We start from the raw sequence: 25,583 nt of genomic DNA on the forward strand, positions 1-25,583 counted from the left end.
TGTAACAGGCAGAGCTGGCTTTATGAACGGTGGGGCCCGATTTGAATACCCGGCAGCGGTCCGGGTCTTTGGCAGCACTTCGGCAGCGGGGGGTCCGCTCAGGGTCTTCCGCAGCACCGAATGCCCCCTGCTGCCAAAATGCCACTGAACCCCCAGAGCGGACTCCTCACCGCCACCGAAATGCCACTGAAGCCCCGGAGCGGACCCCGCCGCCGAAAATGCCACCGAAGGCCCAGAGCGGACCCCCCACCGCCGCTGAAATGCTGCCGAAGCCCTGGGGCGGACCCCACCCCCCGCCACTGGGTGAGTAAAAAAAATAAATTTAAAAGATGCCTAAGACGCGGGGCCCTCTTAGACACGGGCGCGGGGCCCTCTTAGGAGCGGGGCCCGATTCCGGGGAATCGGGGGAATCAGCTTAAAGCTGGCCCTGGTAACAGGTATTGCCCTTTTGAGGGCAATATCAGCTCTCTGCCCTGCTCTAGGTCTGATCTCGGGCTACCGTGGTCAACTTCCTAGTAACTGGACCACCCCTGCCCCACGTCTTCCCCCCAGAGTCCCTGCCCTGACTTCACCTGAGGCCTGGCCCCTGCCCCACTTTTTCCCCCCAGACCCCACCCAGCCCCAACTCTTCCCTCGAGGCCCTGACCCCCACTCACTCCTCTCCCCCCATCAACTCCAGCATGAGCAGCCTCAAGGGAGTTTCAAACCCTAGCTCCAGGCCACCTGGGAGTGCAGGTCAGAAGAGCCCTGTGGCTGCACGGGAGCAGCCAGGCACCTCTGCTGGTGAACTAGGATGCAGCCCTCTGGCACGGCAGTCAGGGCCGGATGAAGGTTATGAGGGGCCTAAGGCTAATGGGAGGGAAGGGCCTAAGTACGAATTACATATTGCAAAAAAATTATGAAGTCATCAAACTTTTATCTACATATGTATTTACATATTATTTATTTATGTAAAATTAACAGATTTATTCTACTCTCACTACACTCAATTCTTCAAACAATTTCCCCCCCCAGCTTTAGCTGTGGCAAAGTCATGAATGATGTCATTGTAATTCAAAGACCTGATGATTTCATTCTCAATGCTCAAGGGGGATCAAAGCACTGAGATGCTCTTCAGTCATGGTGGATCGGAGGACATTTTTGACGCTTGTTGGAGAACATTCCTTCTCTCTTCTACTACTGTTAGTGATCATTAGTGACAAATTCAGCCATAATGCAGTTTCAACATTTGGGAAACATTCTATCACAGAGGTGGGCAAACTACAGCCCGTGGGCCGGATTCTGCCCAGCCTGAGTTCCTGCCCCAGGAGGTTTGCCCCCACCCCCGCAGCCTCAGCTCGCCCTGTTGCCGGTGCAACGCTCTGGGCGGCGGGGTTGTGAGCTCCTGGGGCAGCGCAGCTGCAGAGCCCAGCCTGACCCCAGTGCCCTGTGCTGCGCAGTGGCATGGATAGCGCCAGCCGGGCACCTGTCCTGGTGCTCTGGGCGGCACGGCTCTAGCGCCACCAGCCATCGGTGCTCCAGGCAGTGTGGTAAGGGGGCGGGGGGTGTGGGTGGACAGAAAGCAGGGGAGTTCGGGGTGGTGGTCAGGGGGTGGGGGGGTGGATAGAGGTAGGGGAGTTCAGAGGGCGGGGAATAGGGGGGTTGAATGGGGGCAGGGATTCCCAGGGGGGCAGTCAGAAAGGAGAGGGGGGGTTGGATGGGGTGGCGGGGGGCAGTCGGGGCAGGGGTTCCTGGGGCAGTCACGGGACAGGGAGAAGGGATGGTTGGATGGGGCAGAGGTCCCGGGCAGAGGGGCTGTCAGGAAACAGGGAGGTTGGATGGGGCAGGAGTCCTAGGGGGGGCCATCAGGGGGCAAGAAGCAGGGGGGGATAGGGGGTGGGCTGTTTGGGGAGGCACAGCCTCCCCTAATCGGCCCTCCATACAATTTCCGAAACCCGATGCGGCCCTCAGGCCAAAAAGTTTGCCCATCCCTGTTTTATCACATTGGATTCAGTGATAACTCGGTACATCCAAATAAAATTTGCTTTTGTCATCTTTTTCTCTATATATCTGAGAGTGATGTGAATTCAACAAATTGAAGAAATTCTTTAGTAAAATCTAGTGGGAGATCGTCTGGGTACTTCTGACACAGACGTTTGATACCTTCACTGACTTCGGAACTTCAAATGTTAGGCAAAAAATCTGTCAGAACACTAAAGGTTTTGTCAATATTTTTGTGAGCCTTGATCCAATGTTCTAATGAACACTTCAGTTTGTCGATGATTGTGATGAAGGTATTACCTCTGAAGGCCTCCATGTCACTGAATGAGTGGGCAGTTGCATTGTCGCATGTCTTCTGTCTTTTGTGGTGTTTGGCTGACTTATACTCATGGTTAGCAGTCCTTGCAGCCCCCTGAATTTCACACTCATCAAAACTATCCCACATTTGTGGAAGAACAGTTCCAAGACTCCTCATTAGATTTACAGCAGTGGAAAGGTCAATTTGAGCACTTTGCAAGCTTAGACTGCACCTGTGGAATGGCTGAAGTATATCATTGCAGACCACACACAAAATACCAGTTTCCAAAGTGCGCATTGCATCACTCAGGATCTTTGCATCTTTTTTTGTTGATGATTTTTGAGATTCATCATCCTTGATGCTCTCTAGCGCTTCAAGGATGGTGGGGTATCCCAGAACAACTGCATTCACAGCTTCAGCGTTGGCACTCCACCGTGTCCCTGACAGTGATTTGGGCACTGGGCATCCCTTTGGTAGTGAATCTCTAAGAATCATCCAATGACTGGTTGATGCAGAGAAAAAAATTGTAAAATGCTTGGACAAATCCAAAAAAAGAAACTGCTTCAACACAACAATCCACGGCAGACTGGCCAACAAGTTTGAGTGAGTGTGCAGCACATGGTATGTAATCAACCAAAACATTGCGCTCTTTTATCTTTGCCTGCATCCTTGAATATTTGCCACTCATATTGCTTGCATTGTCATAGATTTGGCCACAACAAAGGCTAATGTCAATCCCATTTTCGGTGAGGAAATCGAGTAGGTACGAGGCAAGTTTCTCCCCTGTGTGGCTGGTGATGTTTATGAAAGTCATGAAATGCTCAATTGGTTCTCTGCGTAGCACATAACGCAAGATGACAGTCAGTTGATCTACATGTGACACATCCGGTGTTGAGTTGACGAACCCTGAAAAAAATCCCAGCATCTAGATTCTGGCATTTCTGTGGGCCATTCTCAGTCCAATATGCAATGAAATCTTGAGAAGTCATGTCCCACTCACCTGGATCGCTGAAGAAGGATATTTTTATATTACTATCACTGGGAAAGTCTTCAGAGGAGTGAGGTGAGACTGCAGCTACAGAAGTCACAGGAGGCTGCTCCTTTTCATCAGGCACAGCAGGTTCACTTGGGCTGGTATTCGCCTGGACTTCCTCACCACCAGACTTAGGAGGAGGAAAAAACGTTAGGAGCGAAGGAGTACCTTTCAGCACTACATCTTGTCTTTGCCGCCTTTCTTTGGCCTCCTTCAATTTCTGCCATCATCCTTTCTTCGACATGGTTTCTATTGTCCAGTGTAGGCCTTCTATGTACAAAGTTCAATATCGCTTGGGCCCACAAACACTTACTTAGCCCACAAAGACAAAATCACAATCACCATAATTTGAATTCACAATCTTGATGGCTTAATTTGTACAAAGTAATATCTAATGAGACAAAACATTTCCGATGGCCCTGCTACCATCGCTCAGCTGTTACTTCAATATGGAATGGAGGGCCTAAAAATTAGGGCCTAAAGTAGGGCTTAAAAATAGGAGGGCCTAAAGCTATAACCTTATTAGCCTATGAGTTAATCCAGCCCTGACAACAGCCTCCCACCTCCCTCTGCACTGCTTGCCCAGCAGCCCCCTTCCCTGCCCACTTGAGCCCTCCGTGCCCTGGAGCTGCCTGAGCATGCAGCCAGGGGAAGCATTGGCTGGCAGGGTAGCTCGTAGGGTGACCAGATGTCCCGATTTTATAGGGACAGTCCCGATTTTTAGATCTTTTTCTTATATAGGCCCCTATTACCTCCCATCCCTGTCCTGATTTTTCACACTTGCTGGCTGGTCACCCTAGTAGCTCGTGTTCCTTCCCAACCGGGGCACGTTCCATGCCTGCTGGGAGTCCCCCATCCCCCGCCCGCAGAAACTGGACTTTTTGTGTCCGCTCAGTACATCTCACACCGAAAACCAGACCCCTGGCAACCCTATGTCCTGAGCCAGCCTGGCCTAGAGCTGCCTCAGCCAGAGGCACCATCCTCCCAGCCCGACTCAGCAGCCTCCGGTCGCCCAGCCCCACCTGCCATGGAGACCTGAGGGCAGCTGGGGGCGACGGGGGGCAGCTCTGGTCCCCTCAGGGGAGTTCAGTCAGGGCTGGTGAGCAGCCTCCACCCCCCTCACAGGAGCTGCTGTGACTTTAAGAGGTTCCCGCCCACCCTGAGCTTGGCTCCCGTGTCCCCGCGCGCCCTGAGTGCCCTTCGGTGAGCTGCACAAGATTTCGCATTCTCAAGAAGTGTGGCCCTACCCATGAGCCATAGCTCCTCGCCCACCGCAGTTCTACTGGAGGGGAAGGGCGGGGATGCCGTGCAAACGCGCATGGGCAACGGTGCTCGTACGACCTTACGTAAGGCGACGTGGAAGAGGGTATAAATAGCGCGTGCGCGGCCTACCCCTCCCTTTCTACTAGTTCGGTGCAGCTGCCAGCCGGGATGGTGAGTGGCCTTGGTGCGGGTGCCGGGCCCGCGTCTCGCCATCCGCGGGCATCGCCGCCATCCCGGCCCCGGCCGCCCCCGCACCTGACCCCGATGCCAAGGGGGCCCTGCTGGAGGCAGCGCGGGGCCCATTTCCTGGGCTGCGGGGCGGGGGAGGGGAGACGGGGCTGGGGCGCGGCCCCCTCCCGGGCCGGCGGGGCGCTCGCTGCCTGGGCGCGCAGAGCCGCGGGGCGGGGGAAGGACCATGACGGGCCTGGGCTGAGGGCGCGGGACTGCAGAGCCCCCGGGTTAGAATCGTTTGCAGGCGGCTCTCGCACGTGTTAGCTGCGGGTGGGGGAGTGACTCGGGGAGAGCCCGCCTGGCACCGTGGGGCACCCGGGCTTTACAGAGCAGTCGCCTGGAGGTCTCCTGCCCTCGCTTTACTTCCTGGGGCCTGATCTACGCCGGTAGCGGGGTGCTGCCTCTAGCGCCTGGAGATCGGGGGGTACAGACGGGCTGCAGCCCAAAGCTTATTGGTGGAGGCTTTAGCTGTAGTTGACTCACTCCCCTCACTCTTAAGTGAGGCTTTGCTCTGAAAAGGGACAGGCAGTGGCAGATCTGCCCCCTGTGTGTGCGCCCCCGTGATGCTGACTTTAGGACTAAAATGAGCTCTTGCTGACTTGAATTTTGCCACCCTGGGAAGGCGGGGCAGTTGTGTGTAAGGTGGAGTCTCGTCTAGCTTGTGTGTCACTAGTATTGCTAATGGAATTGCAGTTGCAGGGCCAGATTTTCTCAGTGTAATAATGCCTAAAGCTGTTTTGAAGTGGGGATGGGGGAGTTTGTACAGGTGTAAATGGCAGCATTTGGTCTTACAGAGCTTGTTATTGCTGGTGCTTACAGGCAATTTGCAAGAAACTGGGGACAGCTTAATGAACTTTAAAAAGAACACACTCAAAACTGATAAAAATACTTTCTGCCCAATGCGACTGCTATAGCAGCTGCCACAAGATAAACTTACAAGTTTATTAGACTTTAAGGGGGTTTGACTTCTGGAAAATGGAGGGCACTGTAGTTAAATGACATAGAACAAGTTAGCCCAGAATTGTCCATTAGCGCTTTTTGCACCTTCCTTAAGCATGTATTATTTGCCACCATTCCAGTATGGATACTGGATGGACCATTAGCCTGAATTGGTCTGACAATTCTTGGGATCTTATGTAACCCATTTTGGGATGAGTGTGCAGAGCTGGTGGTTAAGAAATTCTTGTTTTTGTGAGGTTTCAGAGTAGCAGCTGTGTTAGTCTGTATCCGCAAAAAGAACAGGAGTACTTGTGGCACCTTAGAGACTAACACATTTATTTCAGCATGAGCTCACGAAAGCTCATGCTGAAATAAATTTTAGTCTCTAAAGTGCCACAAGTACTCCTGTTCTTTTTGTTTTTGTAAGCCAATCACATTTCATCTAAAATAAGTGATTCCAATGAAGTTGGACCCCATGGAGCAAATTTTGTTATGTCACTTTTCAGAGTAGAATCACATTTTGCTATTAATTTCTGTAATCTGTAAAGATTCCCATGTGTGTCCATTCCCATGCACACGGGGTTGGGAGGAGGGTTTCTTGTGGAGAACTGCCCTGACAAAACACTTGTGGCATTTTTGCTTTCCTCTTAGTAGACATTTAACTAGAATGGCAGAACCTCATCCTTCAAAAAACCTTTATATTGTGTCTTTAAGTTTTCCTCAGTCATGTGAACAAATCTGATTGACACATGTAAGGCCCTGATGTATTCACCATTCTAAAATGGTAACACTCCAAACAGAAGAGCTGGTGGAGAGGAGAGGAACTTCTAGAAAGCAGGACATACTGGTATGCCTGTGTAATGGCCCCCTCAAAGGGAACAAGAGAGATAGCAACTAGTATAACATTAAGGGCAAATTAATCACTCAGGCAATATGAGTGTTAAAAGTATCTTTTTTTTTTTTTTTTTTTTAGTCGCACCGTAAGTTCTCAGCTCCAAGACATGGATCCCTTGGCTTTCTGCCCCGCAAACGCAGCCGTCGACATCGGGGCAAAGTGAAGAGTTTTCCCAAGGATGACCCCAGCAAACCCATCCACCTCACTGCTTTTCTTGGGTACAAGTCTGGCATGACCCACATTGTCCGGGAAGTGGACAGACCTGGATCTAGTATGTATTTCTCTGCTGCTCTTGTTATAGGAGGTCACTGTACAGCTTTTTTTCCCCTATGCTGAGGCAGTGGGAGTAGACAGTCAGGTTCACATAGGTCCCAGGGTTTGATTCCCAGTCTGATTTCCGCCAAGTCCTTGATGTTCTTTTACACTGGGTCCTCGGCTGTTGTTTCCAGTTGCTAGTTATAAAAGCAAGCTCCCAATGGCTAATGGTTATGTCCTCCTCACCAGTTCCAGACTTTGTGCCTAGCTGGTGGTTGGTGTCTTATTTTTCTGTAACTGCTGTTCTTGGGGTGTGTAGGTGACTTGCCAATGAGCTTGCTGGGCTGGTAGAACTGTATTGTAGCAGACTACTGATGATGATCCTTTCTCGACGGGCGGACATAAGGAAATCGCCTCTGGCGCTTTTTGCTGACTGTCGAGTCCTGAATGTAGTTCTGTTACCAGCTACCACCCAGCTCAGTTAGAATGGCTTCTCCATTTTACACCACAGGGCCAACCTTGGGTTTTAGAATAGCATCTAGGCACCATTATACCCTTGGGGTGCATCATAGCTCAAGTGGCTAATCAGGGTCACCTGGCCTATGGAGCCCACTGACTCTAGCTGCGTGAAGACCTTTTAGGGGTCACTGGACCCTCCTGATACTTTGGGGGTGGTGGTGTTTCTTCTGCTGTGGTGCTAACTGTCACAATGTGTTTTTGTCCTTCCTAGAGGTGAACAAGAAGGAAGTCGTAGAGGCAGTCACTGTGGTAGAGACTCCTCCCATGGTCATTGTGGGTATCGTGGGCTACGTGCAGACTCCCCGTGGCCTCCGCACCTTCAAGACCATCTTTGCTGAGCACATCAGTGATGAGTGCAAGAGACGCTTCTACAAGAACTGGTAAAACACATGGAGCGAGGGACCTCATTTAATCTAGCCTCCAGAGCCTGTTTCTTGCATTGCTGGCTTTGTTGAATGAGCGTAGTGGTATTGTAGTTTTTAGTCTGAACTGTTCACTTCAGGGCTCCGACGTCACAGCTAGTGATTGGTCCTTGGAGATCTAGGTGCTAGGCTGAAGTTTCTCATCACAGTATAAAACAGCAACTGGCTGGAATAGTGATTGCTTAATGCTTGTCAAGTGCTGTTTATAGTGGGGCTTGGGGATCAAGTTAACTGTCTGATGTCTGTGTGAATGCACTATACATGGTTTTTCTCTATGGATGGACATAAGGAAATTGCCTCTGGTGCTTGTTGCTGATTGTTGAGTCTTGAGCATAGTCCTCTTTTCTCAGGGAAGCGGTGAAGATTTTTCTTCTCATCACTCTTACGTGCATTGCTGTCATGCTTTCACATAAGGTCACTCTGACAATGAGGCTCCAGTGGGGTTGTCAGGTTCTCCTTTTCCTATGGGATTAGGAAGGATTTCTCCTAGATGCTTTTCATGAAGTTCCCACACTACCAGGATAAAGAGGTCCCCAAATAAATGCATTTGGGTATTACGGTTGATGTAAGAGGACACCAGTGCAAGTCAGGGTTGAAAGATGTAGGTCTTTGTAGACTTTGAAGCAAGGCAAGAGCATTCACAGCAGTATTTTAAGGCAACAGATAATCAGCTGATAGGCACTGTATTGTTGCAGAGCACTGCTCTGATATTTTGTGAATGTTTTATACTGTTTATTAATATGCTTTGGATGAATTCATGGCAGCTCCGCTCAGCTCTGGCAACCCAGCCTCTGTCTGATGAGCTCCAGGCTCCGCTTGCTGGTGGAAAAGATTCCTTAGAAGCTGGCAATGAGCCGAAACCAACTCGGGTGGCAGCTCCTTCCGCTCACCCCCGTTTCCTTGGGGGACTGATGAAGGGCTAAGCCTTACCCTCTCTGTACTCTGCTCCTGAAGGCACAAGTCCAAGAAGAAGGCCTTCACCAAGTATTGCAAGAAGTGGCAGGATGAGGAGGGCAAAAAGCAGCTAGAGAAGGATTTCAATAGCATGAAGAAGTACTGCCAGGTTATCCGGGTCATAGCTCACACTCAGGTGAGTGTTCTGTCTACTTCGTAAAGAGGGCTCAGACTTGGGGGTACAGAGAATCCACAAGGGCTAGGGCTGTCCTGCCATTGGCCACAAACTCACTCCATTGCTGCTCTCAGATTCCTTGTCCCCCCAAATCTGGTGCTCAGTGTTAATATCTAATATTCATAGAGGCAGTGTGATCTACTGGATCGCTCACTGGACTGGGACTCCAAAGACCTGGGTTCTATTCCCAGCTCAGTTACTGGTCTGCTGAGTGAACTTGGGCAAGTCACTTCCCCTCGATTTCACATCTGTACATGGGGCTAATGGTACTGAGTTCCATTGTAAAGCACTTTGTTTTTTACTGATTAAAAGCACAGTATAAAAGCTGGGTATAGTATTATGCTTGACTTCAAAGTCTTATGCAGACAACTAACAAATCCTTGCTGTACCCCTCAGAGGTAAGGCCCCATCGTGTGTGAGTGTGAGCTGGCATTGGAACTTGAGTTCTTGGGCTCCATCCTGTGCTTAGACCACCTCCTCTCTTTCCAATTATAGTTACAGCTAGAAATAGGATTGAATGTTTTAGCCTCCAGTCCTATGATCCTCTAGCCCCCATGGAAATCTCCTTTACTTCACTTGGTTTAAAAAATGGATGGCTGCTATAGCTTCAGACCAAGGATATGTGGGCAGTACTCTCCTGTGGAGACCATCGGTGGCTTTTATTAATCAGCCAGATTAATCAGGTCATTGCTAAGCAGCGTGAAGCTCTTCCCTCCATCTCATCCCTGCACGAGTGCCAAATACTTCCAGACTGAGGAATGTAACAGGATCTCCTGTGTGGCAATAAGTGGAGTAAGCTGCCTGGTCACAAGACTTTAATATATTAGAGATGGCATCTTGTGGCCAGCAGCAAAGGGGGAAGGTGCAGCTGCTGTCAGCATTTTAGAGTCTGTCCCCCTTTTCCCAAATATAGTATAGAACATGGGGTGTGTTATGTGACCTTACTTAAGCCTCTGGGACTGGGTAACAGCCTTATCTTCAGTCCTTTTTTAAGATCCTCAGCCTGGCGACCAGCTGTAAGGGCGGTGTGAGGCATGTGTTACTGCTGCTCCGTGTGAGCTCAAAAGCTTGTCTCTCTCTCCAACAGAAATTGCTTCAATAAAAGATACTACCTAACCCACCTTGTCTCTCTACTGCTTTTCTTCTCATTCCCTTTGGTGATCTGGCTGTCAGAAACTTAGGCCTGTCTGTGCCATTGTATAGCCTTGATAACTCTTGCCCTTAACCCCAGAGCTTCAGTATTCCAAGCATTGTGTATATTGTGACTGGGTTACAGAAGAGGTGGAAAAATCCATCAGACTCAGGATGTGAATCTCAGAGATGGCACTAGAGATCTCAGCGCTTTGTCTGGGTTATAATAGAACTAATTTTAGGTCTGTCTTCCAGATGCGTTTGCTTCCACTGCGGCAGAAGAAGTCTCACCTGATGGAGATCCAAGTGAATGGTGGCACCATCGCTGAGAAAGTGGACTGGGCCCGGGAGAAACTGGAACAGCAGGTGCCTGTGTCAACTGTCTTTGGCCAAGATGAGATGATTGACGTCATTGGAGTCACCAAGGGCAAGGGATACAAAGGTAGATGTCATGGCTGCCTCCCTCTTGTTTCTCCAAGGCTTCAGTCTGACCAGAACCCAAAGTTTAGGGAAGAGTTGTTTGTAATCTCCCCTCCTCCTCCCCCCCCCACTCTTGCCCTGGTACATAGAGCATGGGTCAGAGGGGTGGGGTATCTTCAGTTTTGCTCTCACATCAGAAATGGACTGTTCAATGATGAGGCCATGGAATACGTGCTGGGCACAGCATCCGACCTTCATGAGGAATCATTCCATGCTGCCTTCCTTCTGAGAACAGCACCCAGGGAATAGTTTGGGAGAACATGGGCAGCTGTGGGTGGGTCTTCTGCAGAGAGTCGGTATTCACAACACGCATACCTAATCGTTACACCGATCCAAATTTCTGTTGGTGTTGCACTGGATACACATTCTCCTTTTGCAACAGCCACAAACTGTGCATAGTGGTGTCCCAGGCTAATTATAAACACCTCTGTAATGAAGACATATGCCACAGCTGAGCAGTTGACAGTCCTACAATGCTGTAATGTTTTATTTTCTTGTTTCAGGTGTCACCAGCCGCTGGCATACCAAAAAGCTGCCCCGCAAGACCCACAGGGGTCTGCGGAAAGTAGCCTGCATTGGCGCTTGGCATCCTGCTCGCGTGGCTTTCTCTGTGGCCCGAGCTGGTCAGAAAGGATACCACCATCGCACAGAAATAAACAAGAAGGTAAGAGTCTGAGATGTTTATTGAAGTGTCCTGGACAAACTAGAGTCCTGGTTCCCGTCGGTGGATAGTAAAGGTCACTGCAGAATCATCAAGCAGACTGAAGGTTTCAGACTACAGGTCAGGTTTTATTTGTTTGACTAGAGTTGGCGGCCAGTAACCTTGCAAAGTAATTCAGCTTCCCCAGCTTACTATTACTTGCCAGTACTGCAACTTGTTCGCATGTATAGATGCTTAATGAAATGGCTGGATCTGCACCCCCCTCCCCTCCCCCAGTTCGGCAGGACACAAGGGCAGAAAGAGCCAGACTTACTCGTATTTGTTAAAGATGAGGGTTCTCTATAAGACTCCTGTAATCAGCCTGAGCTGAATGTACAGTGGTCTACAGCGAGCTCAGGCTGTGCCTAGGACCAGCACTTAAGCTGCTTAGTTGTATTTTATATTTAGGGCCCTACCAAATTCGTGGCTCTGAAACGTGTCTCAGACAGTGAAATCTGGTCTCCCCCATGAAATCTCGCTATTGTAGAGCGGTAGTGGTATTGCCACCCTTATTTCTGCGCTGCCTTCAGAGCTTGGTGGCCAGAGAGCAGTGATGCTCCCAGCCATCCAGCTCTGAAGACAGCGTCACCAACAGTGGCAACACAGTAAGGGTGGCATGATGGGGAGGCGGGGGGAATATCACATTTTTGCAGGGGGGCAGGGATGGCCTTATGAGTGGGTGACCTGGGTGACTGCCCAGGGCACAGTGGTCCAGGGGGTGGGGGAGGCACTGGTCACCCCACCCCCCACCTCCATATACACACACACACACACACAGGCAGCCCAAGTTCCCTTTAACCACTGAGTGCTGAGGAGAGGTAGGGTTGGGGGCACACCAACTGGGGGGCTCCTACCATGTGCTGGACTCCAGCTGCTAGTCCCGACCACGCTATGGAGGGATGGGACTTCCTCTTCTCCTGCATGGGCTGCTCCTGGGGCGCCAGGTCAGACCCACCTCCACTGCCAGCACAGAAGTATATGTGGCACTATCATACCAGGCCATTCTTACTTCTGCACTGCTGCTGGCGGTGGTGCTGCCTTCAGAGCTGGGTTCCCATCCAGCATCCACCACTCTCCAGGTGCCCAGCTCTGAAGGCAGCACTGCCACCTGCAGCAGCACAGAAGTAAGGGTGGCAGTGCTGCCTGACTAAGGCAGGCTAGTTCCTACCTGTTCTGATACTGTGCTGTGCCCTGGAAGTGGCCAGCAGCAGGTCTGGCTCCTAGGTAGGGGACTCAAGTGCTGCCTGAGCACTGGCTCCAAAGTCCCATTGGCTGGGAAATGGGGGGGAGGGCAGGGCAGAGCTGCTTGTGCGCCTCTGCCTAGGAGCCGGACCTGCTGCTGGCCCTTCTGGGGCGCAGCGTGGTCCACAGTGCCAGGACAGGCAGGAAGCCTGCCTTAGTACCCCTGCTGCACCACTGCCTGGGAGCTGCCCATGGTAAGCCCCCACCCCAATACTCTGCCCCAACCCCTTCATCCCCAGCCCCACCCCAAAGCCTGCACCCCCAACCCAAGCCCTGACCCCCTCCTGCACCCCATGCCCCAGCCCAGAGCCCCCTTCCACACCCTGAACCACTCATTCCTGGCCCCACCCCGCAACCTTCACCCCTGCACCACAACCCTCTACCCGAGCCCCTCCCACACCCCAAACCCCTCATCCCCAGCTCCAATGGATCGTGGGCATTAAACATTTTCTTCAACTGGGTCGCCAGAAAAAAAAGTTTGAAAACCACTGGTCTACACAGCAATGAAACAGCCCCACAGCCTGAGTCCACATTGGCTGGCATGGGCCAGGTTTGGGTTTTCTTTCCTGTGTAGACATACCCTTAAACTTTTTTCTTTCCCCATCCATAAAAATGGGGACAAAGCTACTTTAACCCACTCACATAAAACATGCTGTGGTACTTTCAAAACAGTAGGTATTGCTGCAGTTAGTAATGAAAAGTTGAAATCAGCATAATTGAAATTAAGGTTTTTTTTTAATGTAACGGGTAAGTGGCCAAGAACATCTGTACACACAAGTTCTCAGGAAGTTCAAATACTTTTGATTTTATTCATAGGATGCCCTGGTGACAAGTTGAAATGCAGTGACTGAGGCATTGGGTTCATGGTAGAGACAATGTTTGAGGCTCTTAATTACTGTACCTAAACACTAGCCACATTTGTTTTCTACATTTCTCTGTGCTCAGCAAACTTCGTATGGGTTTGAACTACTGTTTCTGGATTAGGTTGTCTGCCTCTGTCAAACCATTTCTCCCAGCACATGTGAAATAGCATTGTCCTTTTGTCATTGTAGGTCTACAAGATTGGCCAAGGTTACCAAGTCAAGGATGGAAAGCTGATCAAAAACAATGCATCAACTGACTACGATCTGTCGGACAAGAGCATTAACCCTCTGGTGAGTGGATTTCTGGCTGTTAAAGGTTTGGTGTGTGGGAAGGATATGGTAATTCAGTCTTGGACTGTGATCTCATAAACCAAACAGCTTATTCTAGTCTAGTCAATAAGGAAAAGCTCAGGTACTGCAGGGAATTATATTGATTCCTTAGGTTGCATTCTTCTCTATCAATATTGAACAAGTGTAGCAGTGTAGTACTGTGGATTGCTGAGCTGTGTTGGTTGCAACTTAAGAGAATGCTGTCAACTTAAAAATTACACTTCGTGTCTGAGGTTTTTTACCTATGATTGTTACTTGTAACACCTGTTGCAAAACCCACAAGGATTGGAGGGAGGACTCAAGCAGGTGTAGGACCAGAAACAACTAGTTCATTAAAATTGTCTAGGTTTCAAGTTTGTGGCCCTTTACCATGGTCCTTATCACTCTTGAGCATTAGAATCCCCAGGCAACTTTTTGCAAAAATTGGGCTCCTGTGTTTTCAACTTGGATAATTCTGTCAATCTAAAATTCTCTGCTGTTGTCAGCTGGAGAAGCTTTCAGTTTCATTTCCATGATAATGTGCTCTTGCTGTGGATCATTAAATGGTTGCCTTTCAGTAGTGTGTAACTAGAACGTCCTCATAGAGGCCTCAAACACTGAGGTTTTAGCCAAAAAATTGAAAAAAAGTTAGCCTCTTTAGACCTGGTTTTTTTCGTTTTTTGTGTGTTTTTGGTTCTCAGCTGAAGAGAGAATAAGTGCTAGCTGGGGGGTGGCATTTAGGGCGAAGTGGCTAGCCAGGTTGTAGCTCTGAAAAGTCCTTAGATAGGAGGCTGAGTGGTGAAGCATTTATAAGTCATGCTGTCCGCCTTGGGGGATGAGCCATTATGTGCCAGCTCTGTGCAGTGGAAGAGCAATATGCAGCCAGGCTGGACAGGTGGAGAGGTGGGGGTGGGAAGAGCTAACTGAAAAGTAGCTTGTGGCTTGCTGGGAAAGCATAATCCCTGTGTTAGAGCCTATGACATAGCAAGGTGAAAGGACTAAAAGCTCCAGAGGCTGCTCTAGTATATGCTGTGCTGCCACAGCTCCCTGTGGAGCCATCCAGCAGCACAAAATAACTGCAGTTCTGGCCACACCTCTTACTTACCTACTCTGGTCTGCCCTTCATGTCAGACTGCACAGGGCTGTTGTACCTGTGCTTCTAGGGACTCTCCCTTACCTTGGGGGTTTTCCTGGTAGGGAGGTCTGCTGGCCGTGAGTTCTTTACAGCCAGCACGTGTGTTGTGCAGGAACCCTGGCACCAGCAAAATCAGAGGCACTGTTTAGTTTAGGCCAGTACTTGCTAGTTCTGCATGGTACAGTGTGCTTAACTATTCTCTCTTCTCAGGGCGGTTTTGTCCACTATGGTGAAGTGACCAATGACTTTATCATGTTGAAAGGCTGTGTGGTTGGGACCAAGAAGAGAGTCCTAACTCTGCGCAAGGTGAGCAATGCAAGAATATTGGTTCTGCCAATCTGTGGAAGGGAGCCAGGATTCTGTTCTGACTTGCCTCACACTTCAAATTAGATTCCCTTTACCCCAAGAACATTGTCTTCTTTGATAAGAGGGGGTGGGGGTGTTTCCATAGCAAGCTTGAAGAGAAAGTGCTGCTCTAACACAGGAAACAGTCCTGGGCACTGGACTAGGTGGGCTATTGGTCTCTTCAGAATGCTACGTCCTGTTTGGTTGTTAATGAAGGACCCCGTTGGGTTTGAGAACTCTTGTGGCCCATGAAGCTTCTCTTGTACAATAGCTTAGCTTTTCCTTCTGCCTCTTAATGCTAATCTGTGGTGACCACTCCATCCCCCTGTGCTCCTCCCTTGGTTGGTGTGATAACTGAGTGACTTGCTGATGCTGCTGTTAGAGCAGCTGGTGTGTTACCAGGCTCTTCAGCTCCCTGCTATGATGCTGGTTTGGAATCAAGTATGTTGCCCATAGAAATTTAATTTGAAAATATCCAATTATGGCAAATTCTAGCAGGGAATGCAGGTCCTGTGCCTAAAATTGGTGACTGGGCTGCCACATTCTAACATGTCTCTTCCCCACAGTCCCTGCTTGTGCAGACAAAGCGTCGGGCCCTGGAGAAGATTGACTTGAAGTTTATTGACACAACTTCCAAATTTGGTCATGGCCGCTTCCAGACTGTGGAGGAGAAGAAGGCTTTCATGGTAAGGACATTGATATCCTGGAGCTCAGCTTTGTATTGTGTTGTCTGGCTGCACAAGCATGCATCTATGCAGACTTGGACAGAGGTGGGTGCCAATGCAGTGTGTTTCCACAGTGAAAACTGCAGTTAATAACTCAGCCACGTGTACTCATGAAGCACAGCACGGGTTTGTTCCAAGGATGTGTAATTGTCCAGATGAAGTTTGGAATTCTATGGGAGGTTCACTTTTTAAAAGACTCGTGTGATTGTGAACTCATTTAATCTACTGAGCCCTTCTTACCTGGAGCTGGGTGGGACTTGGATGCTGCCTCCACCCCAGTATATGGGCTGTTCAGTGATGAGGCCATGGAACTAGCACTGTACACAGTGTCCGACAGGCATGAGGAGACATTCCATGCTGCCTTCCTTCTGAGAACCGCTCTGGGGAACAGTGCTCAGGCAGTAGCGTGGGCTGTCTCTGCCTATGGCACATTGAGTATCTGCTGCTTCTCACCAAGGACAGATCAGATCTCTGGTCCCTTCTTGAACCTTGAAAGTTTTGAATGTGGCAAAAACTGGTTTTGCGTAAGATTTCCTCCACCATTTCACACTGCATGCTTTCAAGAGGTGGAGCTCTTTATAAGCTGTTTAGTGCTTTCTCAGAAAGAGGAGGCAGTGATGATGGCTCTAAAGTTAGCTTTGCCACTAGGTGGTGCCAGATTTTATATTTAAATTGTTAATTTGAGATGGTGCATAGCAGTGTAGCTTCACCAGCCTCCATTTCTGCTGCTTGCTTCAAGTTCAGCCACACACTTAAGCTAAGATCTGCACCACAAGTAGGCCTTTGATCATTGTTCAAAGCAAAAGTAACCTTCCACAATGAGGTATTGAGGATGGTGGGGTCTCCAACATTGGGGAGATGGTCAGTTCTGCTAGGTAACTGCTTGTTTGGGGTTGTTTTTTTTGCAGGGACCACTCAAGAAAGATCGTATCGCTAAAGAGGAGACTGCTTAACATCTGGAACAGTCCTCTGCAGCTCTGGTCTGCCTCAGACAAATAAAACTACAGATATTTTCAAAAATACCAACCCTCTTGCTTTATGAATGTCTGGGTAAAATCTGAGATCGCTTTTGCTGTGGGTCTTACCATATTTAGCTTTAGTTGGGTCACCATGGTAACTTGAGGCTTCATGTCCTGCCTTGTGCACCATACTTTCTCTGCAAGAGGGCGTCTGCAGCACCGTGAAAATTCCCTCGCCACAATGACCTCTCCCCCGCAAATCCCTTTTTGATGTAAGTCATCCTCTTAGGAGGGTGTTATTCCATGATAGCCCACTTCAGGATTTCTGCACCTGGAATTGGCCTTTGCTGGGGACAAGAAGCTGGACTAATGTTACCCTATTGTGATCTGCTATGGCAACTCTTGTAAACATAGTGCTTGGAGAAAGTACCAAGGAGACAGTCCCTGGAGTTCAGAGTCCTCTCTCCATAGAGTGCTGTGCTTCCCTCATGCCCTGCCCCCTCCACCAGGTGCCTTATGCCTGCCCTGGAAGGATCATATCTACTAAGTTTTTAGTCTCCATGGCACTTAGGCCTCTCAGACTGCTAAGAGGTGCGTAAAGCCAGGTGGAGGGCTGCCCAAAGTATTCTGATTCCCCAGCAGTAATGCGTGTGAGGGGAGAAGCAGAACAGGCTTCTCCCTACCATGGCTGTTCTCTGGAACAACCAGCTGGGGAGGGGCTGGGAATACAATCTGAGGGAACCATGCTCCCCTGCATTCTAGAACTGGAAGAGGCTGATTCCTTGCTAGGTGTGTGCACCACATGCAGTTGCCAGAGATTTTCCCCACAGTGATATCCATAGGGCTGGTCCTAGTATTCCCTGGAGCCATGCGCACATGCGCTGGTATAAGGGGTGCCGCCAGCTCCACACCCTCTCTTACCACCTGTGAAGGTTGCTTGTAACGACTGCTCTTGCAAGGCTTTCCTAACTGGTTTGGACTCTTATCCCAAAGAATCTCATCCCAGATAGCCACCTGCATCTGAGCTTGTTCCAAGCAGGCAAAGGTTCTGCCTCTGACCATGGTGACCCATGGCTGTACAAGAGCACAAGTTTCAGCTGTGTTCCTCATGCAGTTACCAATCCTGGATATTTCCAGGGTCATGACATGGTGGTCAATTTATACCTTTGTGCCCCACTATCACTCAATAGGCCTGTGACTATGCCAGTTTTGGTAGAGCTGTGTTGCAATCAGCACATCTGTGACTGAGGCCACCTCTGGGGATGCTGCTTGTCACCTAGCATGGAATGGACATGAGCAAGCACTCAAAGAAAAAGTGGTTATGGACCTTTGGTAACGGTTGCTCTTTGAGATGTGTTGCTCATATCCATTTCATGACCTGCCCTCTTACCCCTCTATCAGAGTTACCTGCAAGAAGGTTGTGGAGCCAGCAGTGCCCCTTATACTGGCACGTGTGCAAGGCTCTAGGGGATGCTAGGACCAGGCCTACAGATACCACTAGGGGAAAAAATCTCTGGCAATTGCATGTGACATGGATGCACCTACCATAGAATGGACATTAGCATCACATCTCGAAGAACAGTTACAAAGGTAAGTAACCATTTTAAAAAATTTTTTGGTAACTTCCAGGTTCAGACTCTAAAATGAGTTGGAAACCTCTCTACTTAGTGTCTGGACTGGAGTGTGCCTTGAGTTTCAATGGCAACAGCTGATGTTACTAACACCCAAGTGGTAGCAAGAATTGTCCTGCATATTCTGTTCCAATGTGATGTATGCCATGTGCTAGCAATGCCCCTCTGCCATGTACATTGGCCAAACAGAACAGTCTCCACGCAAAAGAATAAATGGACACAAATCAGATATGAAGAATTGTAACATTCAAAAACCAGTCAGAGAACACTTCAACCTCCCTGGTCACTCAATTACAGACCTAAAACTCTCAATACTCCTACAAAAAAACTTCAAAAACAGACTCCAATGAGGAACTGCAGAATTGGAATTAATCTCCAAACTTGGCACTATTAAATTAGGCTTGAATAAAGACTGGGAGTGGATGGGTCATTACACAAAGTAAAACTATTTCCTTATGTTAATTTTTCCCCCCTGCTGTTACACCTTGTCAACTGTTGGAAATGGGCCATCCTGATTATTACTAAAACATTTTTTTCTCCTGATAGCCCACTGCAACTGATTAGTCTTGCTATAGTTGGTATGACAACACCCATTTTTTTCATATTGTGTGTGTGTGTGTGTGTATCATCTATCTATAGATACATATCTTCCTACTGTATCTTCCACTGCATGCATCTAATGAAGTGGGTTTTGGCCCACGAAAGCTTATGCCCAAATAAATTGGTTAGTCTTTAAGGTGCCACAAGTACTCCTCATTCTTTTTGCTGATAGACTAACATGGCTACCACTCTGAAACCTGTTCTGAGGTGTTAATTATGGCACTGGCTGTTACCAAAGGAGCCGTAGGGAGGTTGGCATGACACATTCATATGTATGACAGTTTAATTTTCCTGAATCCTCTGACCCATCCTTGCTTAAAGGCTTTTCCTCCAGACAGCCTGATGTCACAGAAATAGCTTGAGAGAGATGTCATGTCCCTGTTAGTTTGACTTCCTGATAAATGTGTAAAGGGGGGGGGGGGGGGGAGAGGAGAGAGAGATACTGAGCTTTGGATCATTAGTCTGACCCTCTGCTATGTAAGAACCAAGTGGTATTACTGTGCCACTGAAAATAACTGTTCTGCTCTTGAATAGACAGGCTGTTCTCTTGAGTTCCAGACTGAACACCCCCACCCTGCTTTTTTTTTTTTTATTTATAAAGTCAGGTAAAAGTGCCATGACTGATTGAGGGCACTTGAAACCAATCGAGATTTGTCACCTGCTGATGGCATAAGTATGTGTATTGCACCTAAAAGAAGTAATGTGTTTATGGGCACTCTAGTGACACTGGCTAGGAAAGCACTGGAGCTTGCACTGATGGGGGCTGTACACGTGCTGAAATTATTTATTCTCATGCTTCAGAGCATAAACTGATCACTGTCAAAGGTGAGGAAGAAATTTTCCTTCCTGCCTGTAGCCCATATAGAGGAAATAATAGGTTACTACTTCCTCTGAAGCATCCAGCAGTGGCCACAACTGAAGGTATTGCTATTAGATGGAGCCACTGGCTTAATCCTATATTCAATGAAACTAATAACTGCTCTTGGTAGCCTTGATGTAGCAACTGTTCCTATTAAAATGAAAAGAGCATGAAAGGGAGAGATTTGGGACCCTGTTTGGCTAAAAACGCCATGGCTCAGGTAAGATGACCAGCAAAGGCAGAATAAAATGGGTTTTTCCTGATTTAAAAGAAAGACCTGCAAGGGTGTTACAAAATTCTATTTCAGGCCTTGGTGACTGGAGATTAAATTAAATTGATGTCACCAGGGGTCAAGCGAGAGCTGAGCAATTGAGGAAGGAAGGGCTTTTCTGTCCAAATTCTCAATTTCATTGACTAAAACAGTCTAGAAAATGTCTGTTAAAGATTCAGCACCCACATTCGTGTATATGGGGTCAGAGGCCATTATATACATTGCTACCTCGATATAATGCCACCCGATATAACACAAATTTGGATATAACATGGTAAAGCAGTGCTCCAGGGGGGTGGGGCTGCGCACTCCGGTGGATCAAAGCAAGTTCAATATAACATGGTTTCACCTATAACGCGGTAAGATTTTTTGGCTCCCAAGGACAGCATTATATCGAGGTAGAGGTGTATTTGTGAGACCTCAGTTCTAGCAAAATCAGGGAAGACCAGAGTTGACATCAAATTCCTGATATTTTTTTTCCTATGGGGGTTTTAAATATATATATTCAGGCTTTCCTCTTAACCAAAAAGCCCAAGTGCAATTTTTAAGCATGTTCCTCAAACTGCACTTTAAGGACAAAAGTGTAATGGACAGATGTGCCACAAGATGGTGCTCTTCCCTCTGGAGCCGAATACAGTAATTATGCCTATCATGATGGCACTTGTTAGAGGAATTTGACAGTAGGGGAGGCTGTGATGTGTTGAATGCTCAGTGTGGGTGCATGATTCCTTACTATAGCCTGGGGCAATGGGGAATTACAGCTGAGAAAAAGCAGGCTGAGGGTTCACTTAACCTCTGTGGCTATTTCTCCGCCTGTAAAATGGGGAGAATATTTCCCTGCCTGTCGTGCTTTAAAGCTGTTTGGGATGCTCACATGGAAGGCGCCTTAGAAGTGCAGGGTAAGCTATACAGTGAGAAGTTTGCTGAGGCAAACAAGAATGTGCTACTTGAGAATTAAGTGGGCCAGCAGGCAGTCTGCGCTCTCAGTGCTCGGGCTTGTCTAGCAGAGCGCACTCCCCAAGCTCTTCCTTGTCCTGCAGTAAAGTCTGCATCCTGTGTTTAGAACACAGTCTCCATAGCAACAAGCCACAATCAATTGAGGTCACAGATCAGGGTTTCTCTGGGCTCAGCCTGGAGGAGACTTGGCTGTGAAGACAATACATGGTTTCTAAAACCTAAAGCTTGGAGAACTGGCAAGCAGGGCAGAAACCAGATTTTGTGTGTGTGTGTTGCAATGTGCTGTTCTCATGTTAAATGTTCTGTTATGCAAGTCCCTCTTAAAAGAACTGAACACTTGGCCCTTCTGAGGCTCGCCAAGTACCTTACCCACATTGATTAAACCTCTGCCCCCCGTGAAACAGGCAGGGGTTATCTACATTTAATATAGAGGGGAACTGAGGCAGAGCTTCCCTCTATGTAAATGACTTGCAAAGGACCTGACAATCCGGTAATGCTAGGAATACAGCCTGGTCTCCTAACTACCAGCCCTTTCCGTCAGTCACTGGACAGTGCTGCCATCTGTTCTGAGGGCTGTGGGAATCCAGACCCCGGGGCGCAAGGCCTGGAATTCACGCTTCCGCTCTGAGGCTGGTGGAGCCCACAGTCCCAGGACACAAGTATTGGAATCCATGCAGCCAGCCTGCAGGCAGAGCAGGAATCGCAGTGCAGAGCATCTCAGGCTGCTCCAGGAAGGGGCTACGAGTGCATTTTTATAGTCTTGCTGAGGCACATCTGGGCAGGAGCTGCCTGTTTCCAAGCTCTTCCCCTTCTTAGAGATGAATCAAAAAGCAGCTGCAAATCTCTAAGGAAGACATTAAAAACATCTGAGGATGCCTCAGGGGCAAGAAGGGGTTCAGGTTTGAGGTCTTGGCTCCCACAATTAGCTTCACAAGTGGCCTAGCTGATGTTCTTGCATTTCACCCAGGTCTCTGCCTTTGATCACAGCGACAGGTGGAGAGCTTCAAATATGCTTAATGTGGAAGAGGAGCTTATTAATATGCCCAAGGGGAAAGGAGCTGGGTTCACGCAGCATGTGGCTGTTTTCTAGCACAAGTTTAACCCAAAATGAACATTTAACACACTACTTTTTGTAGTTTGGTTTGAAAGTGCTGCTCCTCAGTCCCCTTCACTGTTATGTATATGATGGTCACTCCTACTGAGCTTGGTCCCCATTGTATTAGGCACTGTACAAGCTGAAATAAAAGATGGGCTCTGTCTCTGAACCCAGATTTTTTAAGTCTCAGGCCAGTGACTTAACCACATTATCATTATCTGCTGTTCACCTGCTCCCTCTGTACCCCCAGTTCTCCATCATCACATTCACAGGCTTCCCATCACCCCCCCACCCCACTTGCTTTTCAGAACGGTCTGCAGACTGGCTCCACCCAGCCCTTTCTGAGTTGGTCTCCATCTGCTGTCCTCCTTCCTATTTGGATGTCATTTTTAGTTGTGCTGTCACTGTCTGGAAACTCCCTCCTGCAAAGTCATTGCTTGGTCTCTTTAAATCTCCCCTAAATTTCTCTTCAATTCATTATCATGATTTCTTTTTTTTAAATAGAAGCAAATTACTCAGTAGGGTACAAAAATAAGACTACACATGACCATCTGCAATTGTGCTAGGATAAAAGTGTCTAAGGGACATCAACCCACATGCTTGGCAATCTACTAACTACCGTCCCTGGCATGAGGAAGAAGCTTCGGGTGACCAGATGTCCCAATTTTATAGGGACAGTTCCAATATTCAGGGTTTTTTCTTATATAGGGACCTATTACCTCTCACTCCCGTCCTGATTTTTCATACTTGCTATCTGGTCACCCTAAAGCAGCTCCCACAATGAGCATAACTTAAGTGTCCTTTGTGGCAGTTTTATACCTGACCTCTGAAATGGCAACTGCTACTGGCCATTACTGGAGATGGGATACCGCTGGTTTGATCCTATATAGCAGTTACTATCAATTCTGTGACATGTTTTGGGGCTACTGTGTGCATGTGAAAATTATACACAAAGGACTGTGTGGCAAGCTCGGCTTGTTCCAGTCCTGTTCTTGTGGAAGCCTCCATCAAGCTGCGCTAATAGCTCTGTGGGATGCGGACCCTGGCACATGGTATCAATCATTCTGACAATCCCTGGGAGAGTGTTGGCACATGGACATTCTCCGGTAAGGTACGGTCACTGGGCAGGTCTTAGAGTGGAACTGAGGCACCGCCCCCCCCCCCCCACCAAGGAAGGCGCACAGGGTGAAGACTATCTGTGCTGGCCCTTGAGTTTGCTCAGTTGGAGCATGGAAAATAAAGGGGCTTTTTCCCCCGCAAGGGTATTTTCCTCAGGTATTGGTGTTTCCCACGAGCTAACACTACCTGTTCCATGTTAGACCTGGGAAATGGCCCTGAACATTTGACATGATGGTCTGACAGAAATTGTGACCTTCAGGTGGACAGGAGAAGCTGAAGGACATTCCCTGGGTTCCCAAGTCCATCTTGATCACAAGGTACGTTGCACATGTGAGTAGCTGAAACACTGTCCTTCTGAGGAACTGCCACAAAGCTTCACTGACTCAGCAACATTGGCTCCAACTTGGGCAAGAATCACCAGGAAGAAGGAAGATGCTGCTCCACTGCCTTCAGCTGGCTTGTTCTGATGCAGCAGTTGGTTGGCTTAGAGGGCAGCCTTTTCACTGGCTTAGAAGATTTCCATTCTGTTCAGATAAGGGACTATGGAGTCAAATCCACGTGGGGTGGGTGGAGGGATGTGTGATAGTAGTTTGCTAGAGCAAAATATAGGGATGGACACTGGAAATTACACATGGTGCTCTGCTAAACACACTGCTGTCCTGTCCTGCTAGTCCACTCCTACACCCGCTTTCTATAGCTATGCCAATGCACCTCACTCCAGAGCTTCAGTGTCTTATTCTGTTCTTCTCTTGGGGTCCCTACATACAGCTCTGTTTCATAGAATCATAGAAGATCAGGGTTGGAATAGATGACCTCCTGATTTAGTTGGGGTTGGTCCTGCTTTGGACTAAATCATCCCAAGCAGGGCTTTGTCAAGCCAGGCCTTAAATACCTCTAAGGATGAAGATTCCACCACCTCCCTAGGTAACCCATTCCAGTGCTTCACCACCCTCCTAGTGAAATAGTGTTTCCTACTATCCAACCTAGATCTCCGCCACTGCTACTTGAGACCATTGTTCCTTGTTCTGTCATCTGCCACCACTGAGAACAGCCGAGCTCCATCCTCTTTGGAACCCCCCTTCAGGCAGTTGAAGGCTGCTATCAAATCCCCCCTCACTCTTCTCTTCTGCAGACTAAATAAGCCCAGTTCCCTCAGCCTCTCCTCATAAGCCATGTGTCCCAGCCCCCTAACCATTTTCATTGCCCTCTGTTGGCCTCTCTCCAATTTGTCCACATCCCTTCTGTAGTGGGGGGACCAAAACTGGACACAATACTCCAGGTGCAGCCTCACCAGTGCCAAATAGAGGGGGGTTTCAGCTTGTGGGGGGTGACCTGCACTCACCTGCTATAAGCCACAATGGTTTGGGGGAGTATCTCCCTCTCCTAGGCGAAGCTCTGTCATTTGTGATGAAGGTCTACCTACCTACCACAAAGGAGGTGACTTGTGTGTGTGCTTGTGTTTGATGCCCACTGGCATGCCATTACCCACTATGGACCTTGGCTTGGTTTGGGAACCGCGTAGGTTATGGTAGTTCCCGTGACTTTGGGGAAGTCTTTCCCCTTCCCTCACTGCACTGTTGAATCATGTGTTTTTTCAGCAGTCATCAGCAAACCGCGGTGAGTGTTAAATTTAACTTGTGCTGTACTCGTAACTTCCTCGAAATGCCACAATGACGTTGCCTGCCTGAGCTGAGCTTTCGGGGCAAGCAGGGGTTTCCGCTGGCTTTGACTTGGGAGGAGAGGACATTCTAGAGATGGAAACCCCACATGTTTTCTTCCTTCTTGCCCATACCAAAGGCAGCTACAGGGCAGGACTCTAGGTGCTCTGTGGCAAGCTGGATCTCTGCTCTGTGCCAAGCCCCTGGGTTTCTGTGGTGCTGCCACCCAGTGTATCACATGTTCTGTGGCAGATTCAGCTGCGTTCTAAACCAGAGGATTTTACTCAAGTCGGTTTCGAAATGAGTAGCAGGCTCAGTGCAGCAGCCCCGTGTTATTTGCAGTGTGCTGCAATATCTTGCACCAACATGAAACTGCACTGTGCAAGATGTCCGGGGGAGGTTTTGACACCGACCTAGAAAGGTGCTGGCGGTGGTATAGGTGTTTGGCGCCTGAGAGGAAGTTGAAGCTTTTTTTGCACTAGGGTGAGGATGTATCGCCTCATTTCCTATCATGTACAGGCAGGTTCAGAAGTGACTGT

General features: G+C 48.7%; 1 protein-coding gene and 2 non-coding genes across 4 annotated transcripts; all 3 read left to right on the forward strand.

Moving 5' to 3' along the window:
• The first annotated feature begins 4,606 nt into the window (after window positions 1-4,606).
• On the forward strand, window positions 4,607-16,908 carry RPL3 (ribosomal protein L3). 2 transcript variants are annotated; one of them, XM_044984917.1, is made up of 10 exons: window positions 4,607-4,745; window positions 6,718-6,910; window positions 7,625-7,793; window positions 8,790-8,925; window positions 10,351-10,537; window positions 11,079-11,239; window positions 13,570-13,671; window positions 15,035-15,130; window positions 15,736-15,855; window positions 16,803-16,908. In XM_044984917.1, exons 1-10 carry the CDS (start codon window positions 4,743-4,745, stop codon window positions 16,845-16,847), a joined length of 1,212 nt encoding a protein of 403 aa, XP_044840852.1. In that variant the 5' UTR covers window positions 4,607-4,742; the 3' UTR covers window positions 16,848-16,908. The 2 variants fall into 2 exon arrangements, with proteins under 2 accessions (XP_044840852.1, XP_044840851.1); XM_044984916.1 differs by lacking the exon at window positions 4,607-4,745 and adding an exon at window positions 6,511-6,591.
• On the forward strand, window positions 10,719-10,811 carry LOC123362299. The gene has a single exon (XR_006576407.1). It is a non-coding gene; the product is annotated as a small nucleolar RNA U83B (small nucleolar RNA).
• Window positions 16,181-16,273, forward strand: LOC123362300. Its single transcript, XR_006576408.1, has one exon. It is a non-coding gene; the product is annotated as a small nucleolar RNA U83B (small nucleolar RNA).
• Window positions 16,909-25,583: the final 8,675 nt, after the last annotated feature.

This window comes from Mauremys mutica, chromosome 1, assembly GCF_020497125.1.
Source record: "Mauremys mutica isolate MM-2020 ecotype Southern chromosome 1, ASM2049712v1, whole genome shotgun sequence".
In the NCBI taxonomy this organism is placed as follows: domain Eukaryota; kingdom Metazoa; phylum Chordata; order Testudines; family Geoemydidae; genus Mauremys; species Mauremys mutica.

Excerpts from the sequence above, each read along its gene's own strand:
- RPL3 (XM_044984916.1), top strand. The coding sequence starts at position 6,526 with ATGGTAACACTCCAAACAGAAGAGCTGGTGGAGAGGAGAGGAACTTCT. Across the intron at positions 6,911-7,624 it reads AGTGGACAGACCTGGATCTA|AGGTGAACAAGAAGGAAGTC; the intron begins GTATGTATTTCT and ends TGTCCTTCCTAG. Across the intron at positions 8,926-10,350 it reads GGGTCATAGCTCACACTCAG|ATGCGTTTGCTTCCACTGCG; the intron begins GTGAGTGTTCTG and ends TCTGTCTTCCAG.